Source organism: Rhinichthys klamathensis, unplaced genomic scaffold (genome assembly GCF_029890125.1).
Source record: "Rhinichthys klamathensis goyatoka isolate OS25496 unplaced genomic scaffold, OSU_Roscu_1.1 h1tg000422l_1, whole genome shotgun sequence".
NCBI classification, from domain to species: Eukaryota; Metazoa; Chordata; class Actinopteri; order Cypriniformes; family Leuciscidae; genus Rhinichthys; species Rhinichthys klamathensis.
This window is the reverse complement of record NW_026606920.1, coordinates 2,165,225-2,188,321: the sequence shown is the minus strand read 5'-3', so window position 1 is coordinate 2,188,321 and position 23,097 is coordinate 2,165,225. Positions and strand designations below refer to the sequence as shown.

Sequence of the window (23,097 nt, the reverse complement as noted above, 5' to 3'; positions counted from 1 at the left end):
CCTCCCTCATTTCAATTTTAGGTCCAACTGTAACTGTAATGACCAGTATTTACAAAAATATTTTCTGAAATTGCTGAAAAACTGCAGGGATGAACCCCAGGCAGAAGGTTCTGATTTAACAGCAATTGTGGATACATTTTAAAACAAAACAAACCTGATCTGCTATATTAAAAGGCAAGACGCATGTTAACAACGTAAAATACATACACCCACATCACATCTGTGTATTTCCAATAAATTCAATAAACCGTATTTTAAAAGTCCAAGAAAAAGTACTCATTTTACTATACTATACTTTCTCAGCTTGATAAAGAACTTCAAGAATGTTTAGTAGTCATCTGTACTCTTTTTACACTTTAAAATAAGATGTAAAAAGCACCAAAACAGCATAAATCGGTCAAAAAAACCAAAAACAAATCAAAACAATAACCATTAAGGATCAAAGAAAGAAATGTGACAGCACCTGTATAAAACCCAAATGGCAGAAAGGTGGTGGTTGTCTTGAATAATGACACGAACAATCTCAGTCACTTTTAATGCACATTTGAGAGCTTTTAACCCTTCTTTGAAATGATATGTATTGGGGGGATAATGCTCATGACAGCTGTTTGGCCCCAAGACTCTTCCCTGTGGCACATACTAGATTCAGCTGTTTGAAATGTACATATCCAGATGGATTAGAGTCAGTCTGAATGCACATATCAATGTAATGTGTCCTCCTCCAGTGTTTCCGACCACAGCATACAGCGTTTATGGTCTCAGGTGGTCTTTGGGTAGATTTTCTCGTAGAAAAAGTTCTGTGCCAGTAGGTAAAGCTCTCCATCTTTTTCTCTCACTGCATGAGCCCGAACGTACTGGAATTGCTCTAGTGCAAACTCATAAAACTCATTCTCCATTTTCCAGATGTCCGACTGCTGCAGTCTAGCTATAGACTCTTTAGTGGGTGGCTTCTTCTCACTCGTTTTCCTTAGGTGCGATTTCTTCCCTTTAAAAATGGACAAATAAAGTTGATCATTTTAGTTTTAATGTTTTACATATTCACTTAAGAACTTACATTGCATCATACCTGTCCGATAGAGCTCTGTGGCCCCCTTAAAAAAGCGAGGAAGTGCCGCCTCCAACATCATAACAAAGTCTTCCAACTCCTCTGTCACCCCAACAAGCATATATTCATTCACCAGGTTATATTTGGCTTGCTCCAAAGCCCATTTGCTACCAATGTTCCTGTAAAAAAATAATTAAGATGATGTAACAAGAGTCCTAAAAAGTGATATACCCAAAATACACATAAAGACACTGAACGGCCTACCAGCACTCAGAGTAATGACCACAGAAGAAGGGAATCTGAAGCCACAGTTTCTCTGGAGCACAGTCAGATCCTCCAGCAGCTACACACTCATCAAATGTCTGAAACACACGCAGATCGTACAGTACAGTTTGCAAATAGACTTTCTGGGTTCAATATTTGAAGAGAACAAAAGTTAAGCTCAATTGACAGCTGTGACAAGCAGTGCGAGGCCGAGAGCCGTAGGAACGGAGCGAGTGCTAATGAGCGTCACCTGTGCGCCACACCGGTCTCCAGTCCCACGGAGGAGCTCCAGAAGGATAAAAGGACGAGTGACAACAGTGAAGGATGGGAGAGGACCAGGCCTAGGACATTTATGTTGTTTTATTGTGTTTATATGCGGCAGTCGTCCGTGAGGGGCTGTGTCGCTTTACTTTTATTTTGGGGATTTAAGTTTATGTTGGACGTTCGCCAGTTCCCGCCTCCTTTCCTGAACTTTAACATTGCTACACCAACAGCACAAAAAAAACTAAACAAAAAAACAATTGGGGTAAAAATCATGGTTACAGTAACGCACTTAATATGGTAAGTAAAAAACAGGGCCAGCGTTAAAGGTAGTTTAAAAGCACACATCTGAATATAATTTTTTGTATTCAAAACATATTTTAGAACTTATTTATTATTATTTTATTTATATTTAATATTATTTTAAATGGTATTTATAAATCTTATATAATAATATATAAATAGATAAGACTTATGTAATAAATATTAAATACTAATATTAACTATATTTATTAATAATATATATTTTTTGTAGCCTATTATCATATTAACACCATAGCTTTTGTAAAAAATATCATAATTTATAATAAACTAATTTTATAATTCAATAATATTTTAAATAAATTGTATTATTAATAATATTAATATTAAATGTTAGTAATATTTAATGTATTGATAATACTATTAATATCATTTTATAATAATATTACTATTATTTTATAATAGTAGCACCATAACTTGTTTTGTGAACTTAAACTTCAGTACCTTATAGTCATGAAATTCAGAATAATTAAAAATAGACAAAACAACTTTAACACTTGAACTCCCAAACCAAAAACACCAGACTCACCTTTTTGTCTCCTTGCTTTCTGCGTCGTAGGCCGGGTCTGTAGTCATCACCAAAGCGCAAGAAATAGTAGTAAGACACCAGACGCTCAATGGGATCCCGGATAACATTTATGTAAACAGGCTTTTTCTTCACTCCAAATCTGATGAAGGGATGGGACAGGAACTGTCAAGCTCTGTATTTCATGTATCATTCCTAGTAAATACATTGTTTTAGTACAGTAGGATTATCAGATGTTTTTGGCATCAAGGCATGATTAAATATTTACTTTATGGATGTAGGTGCATAGAAGTATGTGAATTTGATAAGATTTGTAAAAGTTACAGAGAGACCTAGAAAAAAGGAAACTAGTAACAATATGATTGTTTCGTTCAAAATCAGATGCTAGAAGCGTGCTGTAATTCTTTTCAGAACCACCAGGAGTCAGCAGGATACTTTTTTTCCACTTCATTGATGTTGGCACCGAATGTAAAACCTGAAACCACTCTAAAGAGCATTTTTCATGCAAATACAAAGACCCCAACAGACTGAGGGAATTTGCACAGGGAACGACGAGAGCACATAATACACACTTGGTGAAATCCAGGAAGGAAACATGTCCGTGGTAGAACGCAGGCTTCATCTCCTTCCACAATGTCACATTCTTTACAAACCGTACCTGAAACATTAATAAATAAATGTTAAAAAAATAAATCACTTAAGAACATGCTCTGAAAAAAAAAAGGTCATCCTTAGTCCCGTTTTAAGTCCCCTCAAGCCTCATGATACCATAAAGACACCATACCATAACATCTGCTGTATTGCTCTATTAAGGAAATGCTTTCTGTCATTTAGAAGCTGTTTGGAGAATTTGAGTAAACATTTGGATCCTTCCAGCATTATAATCTGTTGTTTGGATGGCTGTAAGCGGGAGGCACTAACAGTGAACATGCACAAATGATACAAAACTGACCTGATCCTGAAGGGACATGACAGGATTGTTTTTGGTGGTGTTGATGTGCAGCACATGGTAGTGGTTCTTGTTGCACAGGTCATAGGCGATGTTGGTGAAGGAGGTACTGGCTGTTTTGGGCACTCGGTTGTAGATGACCACCAAATCGTCCTCCTTTACCATGGCCTCCTTCGCCCCATCTTGAATGTGCCGTTGCTCAATCTCTCGTACCTCATGTCTGGCAATGGCTCGTTCTGCAAAGTATGGGGAGAGATATTTAAACTAATGTGTTTAGCCTCCAAGATCAAAGGATTTTTTTTTCTTTGCATAATTCATTAAAAAAACATTCCATTCAACAAAATACTGCAAATAAACCTGCCATATACCAGATTCATACAGGAATACTCCAAGTACTGTATGTTGAGGGAACAGAACTGCAAAGAATACTAGATTAATAATCATATCCTAAAGGAAAATATGTCTTTCATTATATTTCTGCACAATACATAATTATAAAATAATATTATAATAATACTACATATAATCAAATAGTAAGGGATTCACATTTGATAATATTCTTACATTTAATACTTTTTTGACAAAGGTAAAATAACACTTACATTTCCAGAATGGTCTATTTATATACTGTATTATTTTTTATATATATTTTAATCTTATTATATATTATACACACAGTAACACACTTAAACATGTTAAGCAGCAACAACTGTTTTCAACATTGATAATAATAATCAGAAATGTTTCTTGAACAGCAAATCAGCATTGAATGATTTCTGAAGGATCATGTGACACTGAAAACTGGAGTAATGATGCTGGAAATTCAGCTTTGCATCACAGGAATAAAGTACATTTCTAAATATATTCAAATATACAAAAAATACTTTAAATTCTAATAATATTTCCCAATATTAAGTTTTTTACTGTATTTTTGATCAAATAAATGCAGCCTTGGTGCAATTAGAGTAATGCAAAAATACAGTGAATTTATTAACAAAATGTAGAGGTTGAAACAGAAAGGTCCTATGGCCTTGTAATCCTCGTGAGATCATGAGATAGAGCTTTGACCGTAAACACGATGCGGTGACAAAAGTGTGTGAATGTGAGCTGGAGAACGGGCAGCTGCTACTGTGAGGTGATGATGTCAAGCCAACCACGGCACATTCCCGCTCAGCTCCGACTGCTCTCGAGTCTCTAACCATCACATGTGGACAACTGCTATCGCCCATGACAACAACTGTTGCTATGCCACATTATGATGTCAGACTCTCCCACGACAACAGAGAATATCTTGTCACTCATGCAAAAAGCAGTTTGTTATTTTAAAATTGTGGGGGAAAAAACAAAGACTAAACCTAGAGAATAAGAAATTTGCCGCTGAGTCTGACCTATACATTTTTTTTACTTGTTTTTTTGTGTGCTGAGCTGTAATGGAAAATGTTTGACTCTGAGGTAAAAGAGTCGTCAGGGTTCAAGCATTTATGGGTAGACGACGTGACTGTTTCACCATCTCATTACGGATGCAATACCCAGCCTAATGTAATAATATAATTGCACGTTAATGAGAAAAACACCCTGGCCTGAACCATTGCCTATTTCCTACATGATGGACACACTGCTGCTTTATGCCGAATGAAAGCGCTCATTTAAAAACAGACAGGCGGCAAGAGGGCCCTCAGGCTGACTGTGTAACTGATGCTATGGATGACTGCAGATTTTCACTTCTATTGGCCTTCACACACTGCCTTCTCTAATAAGCACATCTTCACAAGTACAATAACTTATTAAATCTTACTGTTTTTTCTTTTACCGTGAAAACATTACTTAAAATTAATTTTTGCAGGTGCTGTAGTGTTTTTCGAGCAATTCACATCTACACTTTCCCTAAGAAAAGTAATAAATATGTAACAACATTTTTTGGGGGAAATTATTATTCATTAAAATGTATAAATCCATATAAAAATATTACGTGTGTAAGCAACGATATGTAAAGCTTTTTTAAAATTAAAAAGATTGTTTATTTTTTGTCATTGACCCAATTATAAATGTACAGACAATACAAAGATCTAAAACAATTCATGATGTGAAATAACAGTGCAAAATCTGAGTGTCTTGTTTCAGTAAAGGTCAAAAATAATAAGATGAGTGAATGAAATTTAATATCTACAAGTGTCAAGCTGCTCAGGAGGGGAGGAGGATTTATGGCAGTCAGCTGCCAAACCTGACGAGTTATACTCTGACTGATGTCTTTTCAATACTTCAAATCAGGTTACAGTCTTTCCTTAGATAGAACAAAATAAATCCAGTCAGATTTCCCTCTGAGAGTCTCTACAACATGGAGGTCACTGTGGGGTAATTTTTATGTTCAAGGTTGAAGAAAGTGACATTATCATGACACAATAACATTTCCAGCCTTGGTAGAGTAAAGGCTGAGTGAGAGAAATGCAGTGCGTTCCAATTGACCCTTCGCAGGGAGTTTGATTGACAGGCGATCTGACCAATCATAATCCGCCATCCGCCATTTTTGTCCGACAAAAGCAGTCAAGAGCATAGATATAATAAATACATAGACGCCCTATAGGCTATTTCATGCAGCCGTTATTTTGAAATCGTAAACGAGGCTCCGGTGGGAAGAAAACCGGAAGTGCCGCCTTTAATCACAGGAGAGTTCATACTTTAGACTATATACAGTGAAATTCATTTATAAATAATTCCGAAAGTTAAAAAAAGAAGCAGGAGAACTATATACATATCCTATATTGGATATTAACATCCAATAGTGTTGCTCACCTCACTTTTATATTTTGGTTTTTGAACCTTTGGATTTGTTTTAAAATCGTCAGCACATAATGGCACTTGCGTCCATCAAATATTTTAAAGAATGCAGGAGTCCAGCAGAAATGAGATTCTTTCAGTTTGCAGTGAGTCAGTCACACTTGCAGTAGGGGTAAAATCTTTGCATGACAGGGGGAGCTGCCGCTCGACCTGTCACTCAACCCGTCACCGCTAGGGGCAGCTGCCACTCAACCAGTCACCGTTATATGCGCCTGCCACTCGACCAGTCACGGATATATGCTCCTGCCTCGCGACCTTACACAATATGTTTTTTAAACCAAATGCAGCGCGTATCCCCTGTAGCCAGCGGGACCCAGAATGGTACGGTCAATATTCACCATTAACCAAATGCTTTTCTCCTGCCTTAAGCCCAATTTATACTTCTGCGTCGACCTCCCGCCGTAGCTACGTCGTAGGCTGTGTGTAACGCGTGTACCCTTTGCCGTACCCTGACGTGCACCTCTCCAAAAATGTAACAACGTGTCAATTCTACGCGGACGCAAGCGCTGTGATTGGTCTGTCAGAACCGCTCCCTCGGGTTTCACATGCTCCCTCTGCATGTGTAATTGCGCGTCAACGCGGACAACGATGCAGAAGTATAAATGAAAACCAATGCGTAGTCTATAGCGTAGAGGCTCCGGCGTAGGTCCGACGCAGTCACCGTTATATGAAGGCACCGTTATATTCAGCTCCGACAGCTGAAGGGAAAAGCAAACGAAGATTCCTCACTACATCGATTTGTTTGTTTTATAGGCCTAGGCTATTTTTATTTCATTTTATTTACAGAATATCAACATTTAATGATGAGGTCTTTGAATTTGCATCAGTGAGAACTGCAAAACAAACAAAAAAACTGTTTCAGTCAAAGAACAAAATTTTAAATTTAATTTAACCTAGAAATTTTAATAATCATCATTACTCGCCCCATGGGGTTACACCAATCGGTTACTCTACCTGCGGCCGTTAAAAAACCAACACCGGTACGGCAAATCCAACGCAAGTTTAGAGTGTGAAATTGACAGCATTTTAATGATTCATCTAAAATAATAAAATAAAAGAGTACACAGCAATATTTTGCACTTGCCAGTTGTTATTTTGCCAGTTTTTCACACACACATCTTATGCGAAAAATTAATAAATTAAAAAAGAAAGGCCTATAGGCTATAAAACAAACAAATCGATGTAGCGAGGAATCTTCGTCTGCTTTTCCATTCAGCTGTCAATCGGAGGAGTATCAGGCAGTAAAACAGTGAGAGATTGTGGCTGGTGCGGCGCTTATATGTGACGTGACGCGCGCTCCATTATGGACAAAAAGAGGGAACAAAATATAAGATGACAGACAAATAAGAGCAGGATTGCACTGTCTGTTTGCACATGTGCATCAAATTGAGTGTCTGGTAGATTTAAACAGTGAGAGATCTGAGGCAGGCGCGACGCTTAAAGGGGTAATATAATGGTACATGCACTTTTTCAAGTTGATTGTACTGAAATGTGTGTTGGCAGTGCCAGTACACAACCATCATACAATGATAAAAATCCATCCAGTGTTTTTGTTTTAATCTCCTTATGTTTTTCCTAGTCTCAAATCGAGCCGTTCGACCGTGTGACGTCACATGGTCGGACGCCCCTCCCACGATTGTTGATTGACAGCAGTGTTTCAACACATCACCGCCAAAGAACGTATATTCCCCGCCCTGAGCGAGCTCTGTCATCATAGTCCATCATTGTTGATACGCTGGAGCAGAATGGCGTCTAAGCGATTGTAGTGTTCTGTTCTTGGGTGTAATCTGAGTGTAATAACGAACACAGCAGTCGTTTTAATGTTCCTAAATCCGAACTGCTGAAGACGCAGTGCCTGAGTTTTGTTTTCGAAGGGAATATTCCCCACGATCAATGTCAATGCTTTCATGTTTGCGCGATTCGCGAATCTTTTCTCACCAGACTGCTTTATAAACGAGGATCAGAATAAAGCTGGTTTTGCTAAGAAGCTGCTCCTGAAAAAAGAATCGGTAACAACTATTCATGTTCCTGCTGCACCTCCAGAAGAAGTGAGCGTAAAATTTTATTAACCTTTATATTAACGTTAATCTTTGCAAATCGCTTGCACGCTTCACGATGAATGCGGCTAAGGTTTACACTCAGGGTACATTACGGCATGGTTTCTATGTACGACGTTCTCAATATAATTCATAATCCCATGTTTATAATGAACAACGTGTTCATGAAAACAGAAAACAGAGGTGTTTTTGACCAGGTAAAATGAGCGTTTTCTTACAATACTAATGAGAATTTTTAATTAAAGTATATTACAAACTTTTCATTTAGACCCTAAAGAATCAAATTAACTTGTATGAAAATGGCATTATATGACCCCTTTAATAGGTGTCAAGATCGCGCTTGTTTTAATGAACACAGAGTTTTAATGAGAATCATACGTCATCAATAGCTGTTCATTTCCATGATTTAGTACAATTGCATTCATATCAGCAGCGGAGCATACAGGAGTTCACATGGACCGTACCCATTTATGCGGATTCGGGGTACGGTTCATCCAGAATAGTGTACAGCATTCACAATCACATCATGCAAATGTAACAAACTCTGACTGAGGTCAATCGAACCCGGGTGCATGCGCACTAAAAGTGCTAGTGTGAACTCTTAAGTACAAAAGAAAAACAGACATGAAGTATGTCCTGTATACAAAGAGGCCATAAAAGTTGACTAAGAAATGCAGGCAGCTGTATGCCTCTGGTATTCAAGGGGGCTTTGAAGTTTTAATAAATAGTAAAGCATCAAGTTTATAATCTGCCCCAGGTTATGTACCATCTGGTTATACTTAGTGAGATTTGCATAAGTAAGAGTATAAAGTGTGAGCACATTACCACTAATTTTTCAGTTTGTTTGACCATTAGGTTGAAATTATCATCATCACACTTAGACTAAATAGATTTGTCTTTCAGTTGACTCATAAAATGAATTTTTACAATTTACATCTAGAGGTATTAGAAAAATGTATGCAACAACTTGTAACCCTGACAAAACTCAATGTCACACATATTTGAGGTTTAGGAAAGATTTTTCATTTTGAAAGAAATTAATACTTTTATTCAGGAAGGATTACATTGATCAAAAGTGACACTAAAGGCATGTATAAGAATACAAAAAATGTATCACGGTTTCCGCAAAAATATTAAGCAGCACAACTGTTTTCAACATTAGTAATTACTGGTTTCTTGAGCACCAAATCATGATTTCTGAAGGGGCATGTAACACTGAAGACTGGAGTAATAAATGCTGTAAATTCAGCTTATCCATCATAGAAATGAATAGCATTTTAACATATATTCAAATAGAAAACAAATTATTACTAGTCACATTATTACTGCTTTTTTGATCAAACACAGAGACTTGATCAGCTCAGCATAAGAGACTTAATTTAAAAATAATCTTACCAACCCCAAACTTATACGCCAGTATATTACTTTACATATAATATTTATTAGTTTGATAAATAAATGAAACATTATCATAATACACGTTCAAATTTTACATACATTTTTAGTATGTATATAGACTACAAGCATTTGTTTAGTTTATGTCATCCGCTGGCACTGAAACCTTTTCAACAACTAACAGTGCTTTCAAAGTCTTTAAGCTTCATAAACACATGGCTACTTTGGATCTAAAAATGTACAATAGTCAATGTGTTGGTGCCAAGCAATAACACATGGGCTTATGTAATGTTCTTTCACAGCCTCATCAGGGCTAAAAACACTACCAATTTGAAGCGTGTTTAAAGGGAATCCCAGAACTTCCATTAGCAAATGGAGACAAACTACTATCAGGTTAGATATCAAATAACTTTTCCAATGCTGATGAACCGTGAAAGAGTATGTCAGCTGCCAAGCCTGCCATCATTAGAGAAAAACGGAAAGATAATAAATCAACATTTCAAATCGATGTTACATGAAAAATAGTCAGCAAACACTCCTGAAATTGAGGCACATAAAACAGTTTACACTAGATATGTACTAAAGACCCCATTTGTTCACAGTCAAACAAGATGTGCAACAGGATGACAGTTTCAAAAACATCATCAATTTATGCAGTGCAAAGACTGACAGCTTTCGCAGGTCTAACCAGATGGAAAACCTTCCTCTCACCTTTCTGCCTGTTAACGGCTCTCACATATAACTATTCATAGAGCAAAAACCTGTTGGTTGATGTAACTCAGCGTGGATGGTGGGAACCAGCTAACCTAAACAACAGCTTGCCAATTTTTAGTGGAAAGAACATACAGCTTATACAAACAAACAAAGCATTTTAATAACTTGAGTATAGCACAGATATATCTCTGTGAAACCGATATGATGCAGAAGTGATGTGTTACAGTCAAACTGGTGTAGCATTCAGAATAGCCTGTACAGGACATGAAATAGCCCATATCCGATCGCTCTATAGGCATGTGCGTTTGACATGTCTCACTAGTTAGACATGTGGCCTGTGTTTGGAATTACAGCAGCACTCAACCAAAATACAAAAGCCCTGTATTGACAAGTGTACTTCACAGATTTTAAAATAACTGATCTTGTTCTTTTCAATTGATTAGTTGTAATGAGCAGAAAACATTTTAATTTCACAAACAGGATTGCAAAAGGGTTTTAAGAATGCCAGGCTGAACTGAAGGTATTCTTAACTTCCTTAGATAATTCTGTACAACATCGTCAGATATTTAAAAATATATTTATTATAACATTTTTAATAAATCTGCCAAAATCAAAATCAGTCTTCATCCTGAAGATCCGCGTTCCATATTTCAAGTGCTTCGCCATCTCACTCAGCTCTTGTGAGGTATACAGTTTAAAAATTATATTCTTCTTATTAAGCGCTAAGGTCTATATTTTCTGTGACACACACAACCATGCTGTGCAAGCTCTGTCACATACACTACCATTAAAACATTTTAAGTTAATAGTTTTAATGTTTTTGCTCACCAAGGCTGCATTTCTTTAAAGAGTAATATAGTGAAATATGAATAAAATTTAAAATAACTGTTTTCTATTTGAATATATTTTAAAATGTCATTTATTCCTGTGATGGCAAAGCTGAATTTTCAGCATCTTTACTCCAGTCTTCAGTGTCACATGATCCTTCAGAAATCATTCTAATATGCTGATTTGCAGCTCAAGAAACATTTATTATTATTAAATATTTGATAAATCTTTAGTAATACATTTTTACTGTCAATTTTGGCTAATTGAATTAATTCTTGTTGACTTAATTTCTTGTTAGAAAAATATTACTGACAGGTTTTTTATTATTGTTGTTTTTTAGGAAATTCCACTCATTTTACACAGGTCCTGTTAATAACAAGACACACCAGAAAAACTAAAGGGCTATTGGATTTAATATGCATTTATGGTGATTTTGTTATTCTGGCTGTTGTGACAAGATGGTGAAAGCCGTTTGAAAGCACCATGTAGTCTCAATTCATTCAGTCATTGTCAATATTTATAATAATTAAATAGTGCTGTCACGTTGTTATATCTGACCCATACTGAGTGACGGGCAAGGAAAAAACATAAAGTAACTCTAGCAGGAGAATCCTGCCAAACATGTTGAATAGATGAATCCAAAACATTTTGCTTGTATTTTCTTCAGTTGATTAATAGCTTGTTTTGTCCCAGTCCTTAAAATCTGTTCTGATGCAGTAGTTCGGTAATGCAAGTCGAGATACATGCTTCATCATACTGACGTAGGAAAATATCCATTACACAACTAGGTGAGTCAAAACTGATATTGGACCTTGCTTGAATGAAAATGCAGCTGCTGCCTGAGACATGATGGACCATGTAGTCCAAACATACACACGAATGCCCATTAACGTCACCTCCCTCAAAACAGTACTGAGGACACAAATCACACATTTATAAAGTTGCTTAATGATCATGTTAACAAATTGGTGCAATACGACAGACTACGCTGATTTTTAGTCAAGCGAGTATTTCAAAATACTTCATGGAAAGACTCTTACCCAGCTTCCCCCGTGACTCTTCGAGCTTCTGAATTTGGTTTTCCAAAAAAATCATTGCAATGGCGAAGGCCAACAGAGCCAGGAGCTGAAACTTCGGCGGCATCTTTAACCTTAAAAGCCCCATCAAAAAATCCAGCACAGGGAGGACATACCGTGACCGAGAACTTTATAACACAGTTCTATGGATGCAACGAGCAGTGCTGTTATTTTATGATCCCCATAATCAGTCCTCGAACATAAACACAGCGAACTACACTGCAATGGACGCTTACTATCCCAACAAAAACGGTTATGCTTATATTGTATACTTTTCTGCATGAATCAGAACAGCTCAGACTCTACCGTACTTGAGTAGCAGCTGTAGTGAACGTTCAGTTGTTGTTAAATCCTGGGAAGTAACGTTAAAGGCACGTTGTGTCAGTGCGCATGCGCAATCATCGGGTGCGTTTGACGTCAGGCGGTCAGCTGTCGCTCTGGAGAATCTCACTTCACTCCTCTACATTCACTGTCTTTACAACAACACGTCATATTTACATATACCTGACCGTGTATACATGCAGATATTTCCAATTAAATATTTTAATATTTATTGCATATAAATAAGCAAAAGCTCACCTATAAAATAAATCCCCATAAAGCTATATTTCATTAATCGTAATGTAAGTGTTATTTCATACACTTAAGTCTTTCGTCTTGTGTGAAGAAACAAAATATGCATATAACACATCTTTCATGCTATAAGGGCTTGTTTAGAAATTACAATATTATGGGCTATAAAAAGAAATTCAGCCAGGTTTGTCCAAACAATTTTTAAGCCATTGTACTTTTAAAGTTCAAAATTCAAATAAAAAGAGGTTCTAATCTCCCTTATTTTTTTGGTCCCAAAGGATTTTCATTCTAGCTAATGTAACTCTTATTATTATTATTAATAAACTGATATTGTTTGGTTATGATAATACTTTTAGCGGATGTGTTGTGTTTAACGCACTTCCTGTTCCTGCTGAACCCAGCGAGAGGAAGAGAAACACTCATGGCGGGGGAAGTGTACCTGTTTTGGTTACTGTCGTTATTACAAACGGTAGGTTAATGAAACACATCATCTGTACACTTTCATTTTTAAAAGTAGATACTCAACAGTGACAAGGAATCCACATGTCTTTGTAAAATATGGGCTAACTTTACTAACGTTAAGTCGATGGTTAGCCGGCTCGCTAATGTTAGCTAATGACGTGGCCCAACTGGCTGATTCTGTAAATAATGTAAGGGAAATCTTCATAATATCGCATATTTAATTTCTACCCGTGACATTGACTAACTTAGCACCTACCGCAAAAAATTGAGACAACGTTTTTTGCATAATCTGTAATGATTCGATTTTAAAGCTGTTAACTAGTTTAACTTAACATTACCTGCAACAAAAAAAAAAAGTTACGTTACATTGCATACAGTAGCATGGTTACTTAGCTTTAAAAAATAACATTACAGTAATGTAAAATATGTATTCCTTTATGTTTACACAATTCTTCCCTCTCTTGGGGATTTCTCGAGATCAGCTGGGCTTGTATTCGTAACTAGGAAGCAAGTTCACCAAGTGCTATTCCACAGATTTGTCCTGTGTGGAGAAAAATGGCTTAAGGGCTTGTTTATTAAGAAAGGACAATATTATGGGGTATAAAAAAATCAATTCAATCACGTTCCAGGTCCAAACTATTCTTAAGCCTTTGCAATTCAAATAAAAGAATGTCAATCCTTGATTGGTTGTGCTTTTTCTTTAATATAAGCTTAAAGACTTTTATTGTTCATAACTAGGAAGCAAGTTCATCAAATGTAGAGGCAAGATGTGTCACTCACCAACTATAAACAGTACACTCTGACTCTTGTTATCATAGCTGTAGCCAAAGGTTGCAAATTCATGCACCTGTCCTTTACCCTCCATTTGCCTCTTTCTTTGAGCTTGCATTTGACGGTCATTAAAATCAAAGTGAACAGCTGAGAATTTCCAACAGATTTAAGATGTTGACATAAAGGTCAACTGCTGTTAGTGCTTAGAGAATTACATCTACTGCTTGTTTTCAGTGTAAAGTGTCTAAATTGTGTTGTCATTCCTCTCGGCTCAGCTGTCGTCTTATGGAGCGGAGCTGTCCTCCGAGGCGTGCAGGGAGTTGGGCTTCTCCAGCAATCTCCTGTGTAGCTCCTGTGACCTCCTGGGTCAGTTCAGCCTGAACCAGTTGGACCTTCCATGCAGCCAGTGCTGCCAAGAGGAGGCTCAGCTGGAGTCAAGGAAGGTGAGTTCTGCTTCTGTGCCAAATGACAAGGTCATTTCCAACAGTGAGCACAGAGTGCTGGAGCTTTAATGAAGCTTTCCTGCTGTTTTACCCCAAACAATGAAAAATGGGTGAAACTTTTTGTCATAGCACAAACATTTAGATGCAACGAGCTAAAGGCCACGATTTTGCTCTCATATCACTTGACTTTATATACCGTATTTTCCGCACTATAAGGCGCACTTAAAAGCCTTTAATTTTCTCAAAAAACGACAGTGCGCCTTATAATGCGGAGCGCCTTATATATGGATGGGGAACACACGTTCACCAAGACGGGGAGACAGCGCCGGGCGACTTACGCCACTATCTGCCAATGAATCGTGGATGCCTGGGCTGATATATCAGTCTCAACTGTGATCCGAGCTTTCACGAAGGCAGGAATAATCTCTTTATTCAGCCGGCTCACATACCTGTATTTACTTCCTGTTTTCGGCCGAAGTCCACAGTAGTCGATTGTCGAGTTGGCGCGCGCGCGATCAAACCTTCTCCGTGTGTTCAACATCTGATTCGGATGAACCAGAGCCGTGGCTCTGGGATGAACTATCCATTTGAGCTGATATTCTCAGAACACCACACAGCACCGTCATCGGCTGACAGCTGACAGTCTGAGTCTCCACTGTTGCTTAGTTACCAATGATCGCGCGCGCGCACTCGACAATCGCCTACTGTGGACTTCGACCGAAAACAGGAAGAAAATACGGGTAACGTTATGTGAGCTGGCTGAATAAACATAATTTTTATTCATATCTTTCACATATACTGGAGTCAGATTCACCGTGTTCACTCACATGGCTGTGCACTTGTAATGACACATTAAGGTTGTTAAGAGGCTAAAAGCAGGTTTAAAACTTTTCCCGTTTAAGTCAACAGGGTGCAAATTTTAAAAAGAGGATAACACGGTGTAGGCAACACCGGTTTTTGTCGAAGTTATCTGTACTGACGGCACTCCAAATTTACAAAAAATGAGCTCAATGTTAAAATTGACCGGATTTTCCTTTAACGTTTGAACAACGTTACCATGGGAGTGAACGGAGTTGTCAGAACGCTTAATAAAGTTTGACTTTATCTGACTTTTTTGTTGACATTTGTTGACATCTAGTGGATGCATAACGCAAACCCAGTCAAACGTTTGACTGCAGTATCTTATGCGCCTTATAATCCGGTGCGCCCTATATATGAAAAATGTTCTAAAATAGGTCATTCATTGAAGGTGCGCCGTATAGTGCGGAAAATACGGTATATATATATTTACCCATATTAATGTGCATTTGTCATTTATTTCTTTGACAGCTCTACCCAGGAGCCATCCTTGAGGTCTGTGGATGAAAATTGGGGAGGTTCCCTCAAGTCCAAGGTAGATTGAGGATTTGGCCTCAAACATGAGTAACTGCTACTTCAAACTTAATATTTCTTGTTGATGATTGTTCAAAAAATGGCACAGCAATATAGAAAAATAAACCATGTTTATTTGGGTGTTTTTTGTAGCATTTCAGCTGTTGTGTAGCACAGACTTGCAGAGTGTTTGCTTGTTACAAAGCAGTAATTTTGTGACCATATTTCCCTTCAGCTTTTGTCAGGAGTGACAAGCCCAAGATGTTCAGGGGTCTTCAAATCAAGGTAATTATTTTTTGCAAAATATTTTAGTTATTAAACATGGCCATGGACATTATATATAAATTGCTGTTCAAAAAGTTTGGGGTCAGTAAGTTTTATGAAAGAAGTGAATGTTTTTTCCCCCAGCAAATATGCATTACATTGATCAAAACTAAACTATAAAAGATTTTTTTTAAATGCTACATTTAAATAAATGCTGTTCTTTTTGGACTCTACTCATAAAAGAATCCTGAAAAAAATGTGTCATGGTTTCCACAAAAATATTAAGCAGCACAACTGTTTTCAACATTTATGATAAATGTTTCTTGAGCATCAAATCAGCATATTAGAACAATTTCTGAAGGATCATGTGATACTGAAAACTGAAGAAAAGATGCTGAAAATTCAGCTTTGCATCACAGGAATAGGACTAAATTACATTTGAACTTTCCCCGCCATTGATGGAAATTTTCGTCATTTGGGAGAAAGGGCACTGTTATATGGTAGGGGGCGCTATGACACATCTTCTGAAAGAGTACTGAATCTCCGGATCAAAACAAGTGTGAAGAAGCAGCAGAAGAAAGCAAGATCATTTGTAATCATATGTAAAATAACACAATCATCAACGTTAAACTGCATCATTAAATCAAAACTGCCTAATGTTACTGAATGAAATGTTGAACCAGGATGAGGTATAGGACTGTGAAAGCTTAGGGGGTGTTTACTGAATCGATCTACTCCATCTATGTTTTGATCATCGTTCTGAATCCAATCTGGATGTAGTCAAATTATTGATTTTCTCAGCTTTTTGCTCAATGTTGCTTTTTTGTTATGAAACTTACCTACATTCAAGTGTTGATAAAAAAAAGAATCCACGAAGGTAGAATAAAACGTTTTTTCTTTTTTTTTTAAGTAGAGGGTTGGTTTTTTCTTTTTATATATTGCATGTTCAGATATTTATACAACAAAATATTCTGAGGGCCATGATATTTTTGTGAAAATGGTAAAAAAAGAAAGAAAAAAAAAAGTGGTGGCTGGCAGGGAAAGAGTTAAAATGTATTTAAAAAGAAAGCAGTTATTTTAATGTGTAATTTTTCACAATATTACTGTTTACTGTATTTTTTTTAACAAGTAAATGCAGCCTTGGTGAACATGAGACTTCTTTCAGAAACATAACATAAAAAATCCCTAAACTTTTGAACAGTTGTGTGTATATTATTTGGTGCAAACATAACAATATTTGTCAGAAAAATAATATTAATATTATACGTGGCTTAAACACTGGTTAATTCTAGATGCCTTTTTTTTGCATTTCTTCCAGTATGTGAGAGGCTCGGACCCTGTTCTAAAGCTGCTGGACGATAACGGGAACATTGCTGATGAGCTCAGCATCCTCAAGTGGAACACAGACAGCGTGGAAGAATTTCTTAGTGAGAAGTTAGATCGAATTTAGAGTCCCCGTTGCATATTTAAAATCAGATGTTCAGAGGTTGGTTTTTTTTATTTATTTTTTTTTATCTCAAACTGAAGCAAAGGACAACTATTCATTTTTGTGCTCAATAATGGACGTTAAAAAACATACATTTTGAATTTTTTTTTTTTTTAAGTACAACCGTAGCGTCTGGTTTGAGTTTAATTGATCAGGACATACTGTACTTATTTTGAGTTGATGTTTCTTCTACATTTTGTTTTTGAATTGGTTGATGTGCTGAGGCCTTTTATACATCTTGTGTCTGAGTGAAAGAAGTGAAGCGTGTTGAATATGCTGGTTTGGTAAAGCTTGTCTGACTCCACATAGCTCATGCTTTTGTAGATTTGCACATTAGTGAAGGCCTGACAGTAAACCAGTCCCTGGAATGTGAGGCCTGAAGACCCGGTGTAACTCTCTTAGCATGCTGTTATGGTGGAAATCTCCAAGATCTACCCCAGTATGAGAAGGTGGAATCTGTTCATTAAATGTTTCATTAGTGCACACACAAATAAACCTGTTTTTCATATTAATGTTTTTGTTTGACTTTTTACATGTCATAAGTAAATGTGTGAATGATTTAAGGGATATTGCTGTTCATGATAAACAACTAGATTTAATACTTAAATCACTTCGTGTTATTTTCATTTCAGGGCATTTTGGGGAGGTGTTTAGGTAAATCTAAGAGTTCTACTGTGCACTGATAAATGCCAAAATGTTAGTTAACTAGATTTTAGTACAGTGTTAGAGTTAGTATAATTCTTTGTCAAGCCTTCCACATACGGGGTGTGCCTCTGATATGCAGACATTTGGAGAAGTAACATTTATCCTGTGTCATTTGTATTTTCACCACTAGATGTCAGCAGACTTTTTGGTTTTATTCTCGTTGAACAAGTGTTGGATGAGATTCCGGTTTCACAGACAAGGCTTAAACCTAGTCCCAGACTAAAACGCTTTAACTGAAAGCAACTTGCATTGACATATCTTACAATATGTCAGTGCCTTTGCTTTGTCTCAAGATGCACACCGTTAGTGTTTTTTTTGTTTTTCTAAGGCTCGTTCTTATGTATGCACTTAACCTTAAATGTCCTAATTGAACTAACCTTAACAATATTCTGTCAAACCAGGCCAAAAAGTCTTAACTAGCATCTAATTATAATTTAATAGTAATTTCGTTTCACATTCAATGTTAAAGAAATGTCAGCCTAATCTAACTGCCAACAAAGCACTAATTTAAGGACAGAAAATAGAACCTTTTCACAGTGGATAAAGTTTCTTTGTCAGTTAGAAAGACTGAAAGGCAATAAAATATACATTTTTAAAGATATAGTTCTGGTTTCACAGACGGCTTAGATTAAGCATAGTATAAATAATGTATAGTGTATGTGTTTATAATTATGTTTAATTCAATAAAGTCCCATCATATACATTACCGTTCAAGAGTTTGGGGTCGGTAAGATGATTTTGAAAGAAGTCTCTTATGTTTACCAAGGCTGATTTTTTTTAAAATCAGAAATTAAGTAAAAATAGTAATACTGTGAAATATTATTACACTTCAAATAACTTTTATATTTGAATATACACTCACCGGCCACTTTATTAGGTACCCCATGCTAGTAACGGGTTGGACCCCCTTTTGCCTTCAGAACTGCCTCAATTCTTCGTGGCATAGATTCAACAAGGTGCTGGAAGCATTCCTCAGGGAGTTTGGTCCATATTGACATGATGGCATCACACAGTTGCCGCAGATTTGTCGGCTGCACATCCATGATGCGAATCTCCCGTTCCACCACATCCCAAAGATGCTCTATTGGGTTGAGATCTGGTGACTGTGGAGGCCATTTTAGTACAGTGAACTCATTGTCATGTTCAAGAAACCAATTTGAAATGATTAGAGCTTTGTGACATGGTGGAAGTAGCCATCAGAGGATGGGTACATGGTGGCCATAAAGGGATGGAAATGGACAGAAACAATGCTCAGGTAGGCCGTGGCATTTAAACGATGCCCAATTGGCACTAAGGGGCCTAAAGTGTGCCAGGAAAACATCCACCACACCATTACACCACCACCACCAGCCTGCACAGTGGTAACAAGGCATGATGGTTCCATGTTCTCATTCTGTTTACGCCAAATTCTGACTCTAACATCTGAATGTCTCAACAGAAATCGAGACTCATCAGACCAGGCAACATTTTTCCAGTCTTCAACTGTTCAATTTTGGTGAGCTCTTGCAAATTGTAGCCTCTTTTTCCTATTTGTAGTGGAGATGAGTGGTACCCGGTGGAGTCTTCTGCTGTTGTAGCCCATCCGCCTCAAGGTTGTGCGTGTTGTGGCTTCACAAATGCTTTGCTGCATACCTCGGTTGTAACGAGTGGTTATTTCAGTCACTGTTGCCCTTCTATCAGCTCGAACCAGTCTGGCCATTCTCCTCTGACCTCTGGCATCAACAAGGCATTTCCGCCCACAGAACTGCCGCTCACTGGATGTTTTTTCTTTTTCGGACCATTCTCTGTAAACCCTAGAGATGGTTGTGCGTGAAAATCCCAGTAGATTAGCAGTTTCTGAAATACTCAGACCAGCCCTTCTGGCACCAACAATCATGCCACGTTCAAAGTCACTCAAATCAACTTTCTTCCCCATACTGATGCTCGGTTTGAACTGCAGGAGATTGTCTTGACCATGTCTACATGCCTAAATGCACTGAGTTGCCGCCATGTGATTGGCTGCTTAGAAATTAAGTGTTAAAGGAACACTCCGACTTTTTGGGACTTTAGCCTATTCACCTTATCCCCCAGAGTTAGAAAAGTCCATACATACCTTTTTCATCTCCGTGCGTGCTATAAGTCTGTTTGACGCACCCACCGCTAGCCTAGCTTAGCACAAAGACTGGATGTAAATGGTTGCAGCTAGCATACTAATCCAAATAAGTGACAAAATAACGCAAACATTTTTCTATTTACATGTTGTGATTTGTATAGTCACATAGTGTACAAAAACAAAGTCACATGAGACACAGACATATTTTAACCGTATAAATACTGGGAACTATATTCTCTGAAGGCGAAGCACTGCTACTTGGGCGGAGTGATAACCGCAGCACCTGAGACGCGCAGTGGTGAGGAGCAGAGAGCGCGTCTCAGGTGCTGCGGTTATCACTCCGCCCAAGTAGCAGTGCTTCGCCTTCAGAGAATATAGTTCCCAGTATTTATACGGTTAAAATATGTCTGTGTCTCATGTGACTTCATTTTTTGTACACTCTGTGACTATACAAATCACAACATGTAAATAGGAAAATGTTTGCGCTATTTTGTCACTTATTTGGATTAGTATGCTAGCTGCAACCATTTGCATCCAGTCTTTGTGCTAAGCTAGGCTAGCGGTGGGTGCGTCAGGTAGAGTTACAGCACGCACGGAGATGAAAAAGGTATGTATGGACTTATCTAACTCTGGGGGATAAGGTGAATAGGCTAAAGTTTCAAAAAGTCGGAGTGTTCCTTTAACGAGCAGTTGGACAGGTGTACCTAATAAAGTGGCCGGTGAGTGTATTTTCAAAGGTAATGTATGTGATGGCAAAGCTGTATTCATCATTACTCCAGTTGCTGCTCAAGAAACATTTCATTATTATCAATGTTGAAAACCGTTGTGCTTAATATTTTTGTGGAAACCGTGATAATCTTGATAACATTATGTTTTACTCTTACTTTTGATCACTTTAATTAATGCATCCTTGCTGAATAAAATAAATGATTTCTTTCAAAATATAAATACAAATAAAATCTTACTGACCCCAAACTTTCGAACAGTAGTGTACATTTCTTGTACATATTTAAAGTAAATGTGTATATTCTGCAGATGTCTGCAAATGGAAAGCTCTGAATCACTGATTAATGCCGCATGTTTGGCACATCATGCTGCTCACAGATTTACACAATGTATTTAGAGTCAATTGTTTTTAATGGGTCCTAACCGTGTTAGTCACCAGTTAACAATAAAATTACAAGAACATTTTGATAGCCTGGTCTTGGACAAATTGCTGAGCCATTCATCTATTTCCAGAATGTGCCATGACCATAGACTGGCCATGACATCTTTGTTTTTCTAAATCTGAACTTTAAAAATGACTCAACATCACAATTCCCAGTGTTGACTAAGGCTGTCGAGCGTCCGGCATATTAACGACCCACTGGTGCGTTAATATGCAGTTTCAGTGGACAACGGTTCCGTATGGCATACCACCTACCGCAAAACACAATATCTGCCCAACCACCCGTCATTCACGCAATATCCACAGGAACGTATACAAACAAACCAACAGACTCTTCAAGTTTTCAAGAATTCTACGAAACCGTAGCGTGGCGGCCTGTACACAGCCAGCTAGAATCTTTCCGTCTCAACCACAGCCAGTTGCTGCTCCTTTCTGCTGCTTCAGATAAGTTCTTTACTGTGCGACGCAACTCTTGGCCGCTGAATCCGATGTCTCTGAGGAACCGGGTTGTAGAGTGTGCCACAAAACCTCGACAACCCACTTCCACTGGATAAACCTGGACTCTCCATCCTCGCTGTTCTGCTTCAGTGGCCAGATGAGCATACCGCAGTTTCTTCCTCTCATATGCTTCATCTACCGCATCCTCCCATGGCACTGTTAACTCTATCAGTTGAACAATGCGTGCTGATCCAGACCACAAAACAATATCTGGTCGTAGGTTAGTGGTGGCAATCTCAGGTGGAAAAATAAGCCGTTGATCAAGATCAGCCAGCATCTTCCAGTCCCTAGCAGCTTCCAGCTGTCCTGGGCGAGAATTGGTGTTAACACCTTTTCTTGGTGGTTGCTCGCCTGGGCGGAGGAATATTGTCTTCTGCGTGTAATGTTTTGCTAGAACAGGTGGCAACTTATTGGTCATGTTACGCTTGCCTTCTAATGCTAAAGCCAAACATCGCAGTACTTGGTCATGGCGCCAAGTAAACCGACCTTGGCTAAGAGCCACCTTACATCCTGTCAAAATGTGCCTTAATGTGGCAGGTGATGAACACAAAGGACAAGAGGGATCCTCTCCTACCCAGAGGTTTAGGTTCTGCGGTGATGGGAGAACATCATATGTTGACCTAATAAGGAAACTGATCCTACTCTCTTCAATTGACCAAAGGTCTTGCCAGCCCATCTTACGTTGTTTCACACTCTCCCATCTCATCCACTCTCCCTGCTTGGCCTGGGAAATGGCCTTTATACACCTCATCCTCTCCTCCTGCTGTCGCACCTCGTTGACTACCAGCTTCCTCCTTTGAGCTGGGCCTGCCTTGTTCCATTTAGGAGGAGCTAAACTGAGCCCAAAACCCCCTCTTCCATGCTGTACCTGTCCCACGATATCCCTAATTTGAAGGTCAGCCTTTGCCTCTACTACAGATTTCTTTGCTGACCACTTTCTACCAGTTTTTAACACAGGGGCTGCCTCCCTTACACATTTGTCGCGTGACTCTA

The 23,097-nt window shown here is 38.0% G+C and overlaps 2 protein-coding genes across 2 annotated transcripts; one reads left to right on the top strand and one right to left on the bottom strand.

Moving 5' to 3' along the window:
• Nucleotides 1-518: 518 nt before the first annotated feature.
• Nucleotides 519-12,649, bottom strand: hs2st1a (heparan sulfate 2-O-sulfotransferase 1a). The gene is made up of 7 exons (XM_056235566.1): nt 12,236-12,649; nt 3,370-3,602; nt 2,990-3,075; nt 2,421-2,559; nt 1,310-1,407; nt 1,067-1,224; nt 519-985 (listed from the first exon to the last, which is right to left on the bottom strand). The coding sequence occupies exons 1-7, from the start codon at nt 12,357-12,359 to the stop codon at nt 759-761; spliced, it is 1,065 nt and encodes a 354-aa protein (XP_056091541.1). The 5' UTR covers nt 12,360-12,649; the 3' UTR covers nt 519-758.
• Nucleotides 12,650-13,212: 563 nt separating this feature from the next.
• On the top strand, nt 13,213-18,153 carry selenof (selenoprotein F). Its single transcript, XM_056235574.1, has 5 exons — nt 13,213-13,313; nt 14,353-14,520; nt 15,850-15,913; nt 16,127-16,176; nt 17,474-18,153. The coding sequence occupies exons 1-5, from the start codon at nt 13,266-13,268 to the stop codon at nt 17,603-17,605; spliced, it is 462 nt and encodes a 153-aa protein (XP_056091549.1). The 5' UTR covers nt 13,213-13,265; the 3' UTR covers nt 17,606-18,153.
• The last annotated feature ends 4,944 nt before the right edge of the window (nt 18,154-23,097 follow it).

What these genes read in the sequence shown, in the direction of transcription:
- hs2st1a (XM_056235566.1), bottom strand. Translation starts at nt 12,359, where the DNA reads ATGGGGCTTTTAAGGTTAAAGATGCCGCCGAAGTTTCAGCTCCTGGCT. An exon ending in TCATGTCCCTTCAGGATCAG is followed by an intron (nt 3,076 to 3,369) that starts GTCAGTTTTGTA and finishes TTAATGTTTCAG; the next exon opens with GTACGGTTTGTAAAGAATGT. An exon ending in GAAAGCAAGGAGACAAAAAG is followed by an intron (nt 1,408 to 2,420) that starts GTGAGTCTGGTG and finishes CGTGTGTTTCAG; the next exon opens with ACATTTGATGAGTGTGTAGC.